We start from the raw sequence: 5111 nt of genomic DNA, 5'->3' as shown, positions 1-5111 counted from the left end.
GTCAGCCACCTTTGACAGAGAGTAAGCCACAGAGGAATGGCAGGGTCTAGTCAGCAACCTGCTTCTAGTTCCAAAGCCAGATGCTTCCTTCTCCACTCTGAGGACACTCTTACTGTATTTTCTATTAATAATTTAAAAAACAGCTGTGACGAGAGTGCTACTGGGTAAACATCTTATGTGTGCCAGTTTCATCATAACCTGAAAAGAAGGTTTATTGTAGACAAGAAAACAGGTCCTGAAGGTGAAGTGATTTGGCTGAAGTTACACAGATAGGGAGACTCAGAATCAAGATTTAATGTTAGGCTAGAGTTCAGAGCCCATTAAAAAGGGTAATTTAAATAAAAACTCATTTTTAAAGTACAGAGAAATATAAAAAAGAAAACAATAAATACCAAATTCCCAGTCATCTTTCTGATACCTAACCATTCTTGATATTGAACAAGAGGTCTATTATCCTTTAATAAAAAAAATTTTTAAATTCTGTAAAGCAATTATCCTTTAATAAGAAAATTTTTTAAAAAGTTCTGTAAGTGTATATAATTTTAAGGGAAGAACAAAATGAAAAGTGGAAGGCTTCCCTGGTGATCCAGTGGTTAAGACTCTGAGCTCCCAATCCAGGGGGAATGGGTTCAATCCTGGTCAGGGAATTAAGATCTTGCATGTCACATTGACAGTGTTTTAAAAAAAAAAAAGTTGGAAACATCTTATTTGTCTTCCCAAAGGTAACCACTATTGAGTTTCCTATGATTCCTTCCAGAAGTTTCTGCACACATACGGCAGTGTATGTATGTACCTGAACAAATGGTTTTTCTAAAAATGCATTCAAAGAGCAATGTCTTTTATACCCTTTCTGCATTCTACATATTCTCTAATAAAACATCTGCTGGTATCCTTTCTCCCTCCCACTCTGCCTCCAGAAGCCAAGCCCACACCCAGCTCTCTGACTGCCTTGTCTCCTCCTCTGCTATTCTCTGCATGAAAAGTGAGAGTAGCTTCTTCCTGCTTCCTTCCTTCCCTTCAACCCCGGGCCTCACCTTGGTGCCTACTCCAGGCAGGGTGCAGAGGGCCTTGTGAGCCTCCTCATAGGGGGCCTTGCGCAGCTGCTGCAGCCAGGGAAGTCCGCCCCGTTCTTCTAGGATGGCTCGGGCACTGGCACTCACAAAGCGGGCACGGTACCCCAGGCCCAGATTCCTGAGCTGAGCTTCCACCTCTGGCCCTGTGGGGGAGTGAGGAGGAGAACAGGGGTCAGACATTCTCAAATCCTTCCTGTCATCAGGCTAGTGCGTGAGCCCTGCATACGACACGTATGCTTTTCCTAAGTACCCTTCTCCTACCTTGCCGTTCTCTGGGAGACCCCAGGACACTTGCACATACAAAGGAAAGGGTTAAGCCTGGGTTCTGCCCCTCTACAAATGTTTTCTGAGCACTATGTGCTGTGCACTGGAGCAGAGATTGAGAAGGACTTGCTGTCATGGAGGAACTCCTCAGTTGAGTTCTTTAACCTTCCCAAAGGGTGTGAATTCATGAATTCACATTTATGATCTAAAATAATACACAGGGCTTCCCTGGTGGTCTAGTGGTTGAGAGTCTACCTGCCAATGCAGGGGACATGGGTTCAATCCCTGGTCCTGAAAGATCCCACATGCCGCAGAGCAACTAAACCTGTGTGCCACACTACTGAGCCTGTGCTCTAGAGCTGCAGCTACCGAAGCCCACAAGTCCTACAGGCTGTGCTCCACAAGAGAAGCCACAGCAATGAGAAGCCCAACCACCCCAATGAAGAGTAGGTCCTGCTTGTCACAACTAGAGAAAGCCCATGCACAGCAATGAAGACCCAGAGCAGACAAAGATAAATAATCTAAAAAATAAATAATAGTCATAATAACAGTAGCAGTTTCTATTATCATGCTTTTCTCAAGGACCTTGATGACAATACTACTGTTCTTCCCACTTTACAGATGAAGAAAATGAGTGCTTAGAGGAGGTTAAGTAACTCGCTCAAGAAAGGACATGACAGAGGTGGGACCTTGCACTGAGGTCTAGGACACCAAGCCGGTGCTCTTAACCCATTGCACTGCGCTACCTCATGAATGCCTTATTCATGCCTCAAACCCTTCCGGATAGAAATTGTCATTCCTATTCCACAAACAAGAGAAGCTTGGAGAAGTGAATGAATTCCCAGAGGTATTATGACTACTAAGCTGGGAGCTGAGACCCAAGACGGGTTTTCTAAGCACCCAAAACATTCTGTTTTCTCCAGCGAGGGCTGTGTCTTTGCTATGCAGGCACGAAGCACTTCCTCCAGCTTGGTTCTCACATCTGCCAACTGAGGTACTTGCCTCTGTAAATACTTCCCTCACAGCACTCCCATGAAGAACATGTGTGTTTTTGGATGCAGAATTGTTGGGTTCACAGCAGAGATAGCAATTTGAATTTGCTGCTTGCTTCATATATGCCAAACACTATGCAAGGTGAGCTATGTGCATTCCTTTACTCAACCCTCTTGAAACTCTGACAGGGCCTATTGGAGCTATTGTTATCCCATTGGAGCTATTGTTATCCCATTCAATGGATTAAGAACCTGAGGCACAGAGAGGCTACATAATGAGCTCAAGATCATATAGACAGAAGTCAAGTGCCAGAGTTGAAATTCAGACCCAGGCAGGCTATCTCTAGAACATGCATCTTAAGCCCAAACTACTGTACACTGTACACAAATGTCTTCTGATGAGCCATTGAACTCTGGGCAAAAAGCACAGACCACTGAAGTGCTGACATTTCAGGGACAAGGAAGATGACGTATAACTGGGGCTGACCAGACCAGGCAGGGTGGTTCTGGATGAGGGCAGTATTTAAAAAGGCAGGTAGCTTTGGGATGGAAGAAAGGCATCAGAGGAGAACTCAACAGGCCCTGAAAGCTGTCGTAAGGCCTGGAGGCAGGGACCCAGCTACTCACCAGCCAGGGCCTGCAAGCTGGGGAAGCCATGGTAGGTGACATCATCAAGCTGGATGAGCCGAGGTCCAAAGGTCTGGCAGAGCCGTTCCACCATGCCAGTGATGCGCGCAATGTTGTTGTTGGAGGAACAGATGAAAGAGAAAAGGCATTCGATGGGGTCCAGTTGCAGGAGTCGCACACCTGGGGACCAGAAAGGTAGGGAAATGAGAAATCACCTGCTGTTGGTAGTGACCTCTTCTTACCCTCAGATCCTAGGCTCCAAGGGGATCCTAGGGGAATGAGGGACAGCGTTGTTAAAGACAGTAACCCTGGAGCTCTCATTCTTTGTAGCATCTTGTGAGGTCCATGTTATCATCCCATTCCACAAAGAACGCACGGTGTAACCACTACGAGGTTGGGGATTTGTTTTGTTCACTGTGGTATTCCCAGTCACATAGATGATGCTCTGCAACATTTACAGAATGAACGATGTCACCAGCCCCAGATCACACAGCCAGGATTTGGCTCAATATCCCTGTCACTTCACTACGGTGGTCAGCAGGACATTAACAGTAGTAATGTCATTAACAGTAATAATAACTACTGTGTGTCAGGCACTATTCTAGGCACTTTATTTGTATTAGCTTCTTTAATCCTCATAAAATTCTGAGATAGATATAATCCCCATTTTACATATGGTGAAACCGAGTAACTTAACCAAATCACAAGCAACCCAACCTCTGCCTCAGGCTCTGTACTCACCCTTGAATTTCTGAGCCACCTCTTGAAAGTGGGGGTCCACGGAACTCCAATGGTGATACAGTGGAGCAAGGCTGACATCCAGCTGGAAGTACTGTTGCACGGCCTTTAGCTCTTCCAGTGTGGGCCTGCCAACCCCGCCCTTGTCCCCTCGGTACACAGTGCAGTAAAGATGCTCCTCAGTCTGGGTCAGGGTCCATACCTGGTCGGCCAGCACGCCACTCCAGTGCGCAGGGCTTTGCTCCCTCCACCTGCGCTTCCAGGCATATGGCAGCCCTAGCACTCAGTGCCCCTTTCTACACCCTTTGGGGCCCTCCTATCCTATAACTGCTTCACATACAAAACTAACTCACGAACTGCAAAACACAAGTGCTTTCTTTTACATCAATTATACAATGTAATCCTCGCAACAGCACCGCGCAGGCTTTTCCACCTTATAAAGGAGTTAACAAGGTCACTACTCGTGCTTCGGTCTCTTTTGTACCCTTCCTTCACCCCCAACGTTCCTTTGCACCCAGGGCCTGCGGTGCTGAGGAGCCAAGACTCAGGGTCACTCACCGGAAAGACTGTCCAGAAGCCAGAACCAGGTCCAGGCGCAGTTCAGATCGTGGACAGGGGATGGAGGCCCATAGGGCCGGGAAGGAGGCTAGAGTGCGATGCCCCATGCTACCCCGAAGAAGGGAGACCACTGACATTTCCATTCAGACCCCGCCCGGCGATGGTCCTGCCCACTCGGAAGGGGCTCTACCTGTCAAAAGACCTGGCCCCAAAGACCACGCCCCTCAAGGCCTCACCCACCAGATCCTAGCCTCTTAATTTGGATCCGCAGTTTTATTTAATTTCTCCACTCCCCGCAGGCCCTGCTCTCTCAACGCTTCTGCCCTTTCACTCTGTCTTGACCCTCCCGCCCTTCACAGCCTTTGGGCACGCAACCTAGTCCCTCAAGCTACCGGGACTTTGTGAAGCGCGCGCTAACGCGCTCTTCCGCTTTCTCTGGGGGCTGACCTCTCTCTCACCGGAAGGAGGGCTCAGGCCAGGCTGATTGGACCCAGAGGTAACCAATCCGCGGAGAGTTAGGAGGCGCCAATGAGAATCGGGCGTGGCGGCGAGTGGGCGGGCCTTTCTAGGCGCCGCAGCGGTTGGCGCGCGCTGGGCTCGGTGCCCGCTGTTGGCCTTTCCTCTGTGGGATTTGTCTGCACTCCGCACGCCGGCGCGTCCCATCCCCGCGCTCAGCGGCCAAGACGCACAGGGCGCCCTCAAGCCACAGTCCTCACCGCCTGATTTCCTCAGAGCCCTGTGATGCCTCAGGGCCTGCCCGCCCGCAGAACCAAGTGCTGTCCCCCGGCATCCTTGGGGCCTTTCTCAACGAGCCTCTTCGGGCTGATCTTCGCCTTTATCAGTCTGGCTACCCTGAACC

General features: G+C 49.1%; 1 protein-coding gene across 1 annotated transcript in view; it reads right to left on the bottom strand.

Moving 5' to 3' along the window:
- The window catches only part of OGG1 (8-oxoguanine DNA glycosylase), a 5945-nt gene extending 834 nt beyond the window's left edge, over positions 1–5111 (bottom strand). The window contains exons 1-4 of the mRNA XM_010842087.1: positions 4253–5111; positions 3698–3945; positions 2957–3136; positions 1033–1216 (exon numbers count right to left, since the gene is read on the bottom strand). Of these exons, the coding sequence (XP_010840389.1) occupies positions 1033–1216; positions 2957–3136; positions 3698–3945; positions 4253–4395 (755 nt within the window). The 5' untranslated portion in view covers positions 4396–5111. The remainder of the gene's footprint in view (positions 1–1032; positions 1217–2956; positions 3137–3697; positions 3946–4252) is intronic.

This window comes from Bison bison, unplaced genomic scaffold (genome assembly GCF_000754665.1).
Source record: "Bison bison bison isolate TAMUID 2011002044 unplaced genomic scaffold, Bison_UMD1.0 scf7180017864171, whole genome shotgun sequence".
Lineage (NCBI taxonomy): Eukaryota > Metazoa > Chordata > Mammalia > Artiodactyla > Bovidae > Bison > Bison bison.
This window is presented reverse-complemented; position numbering and strand designations above follow the sequence as displayed.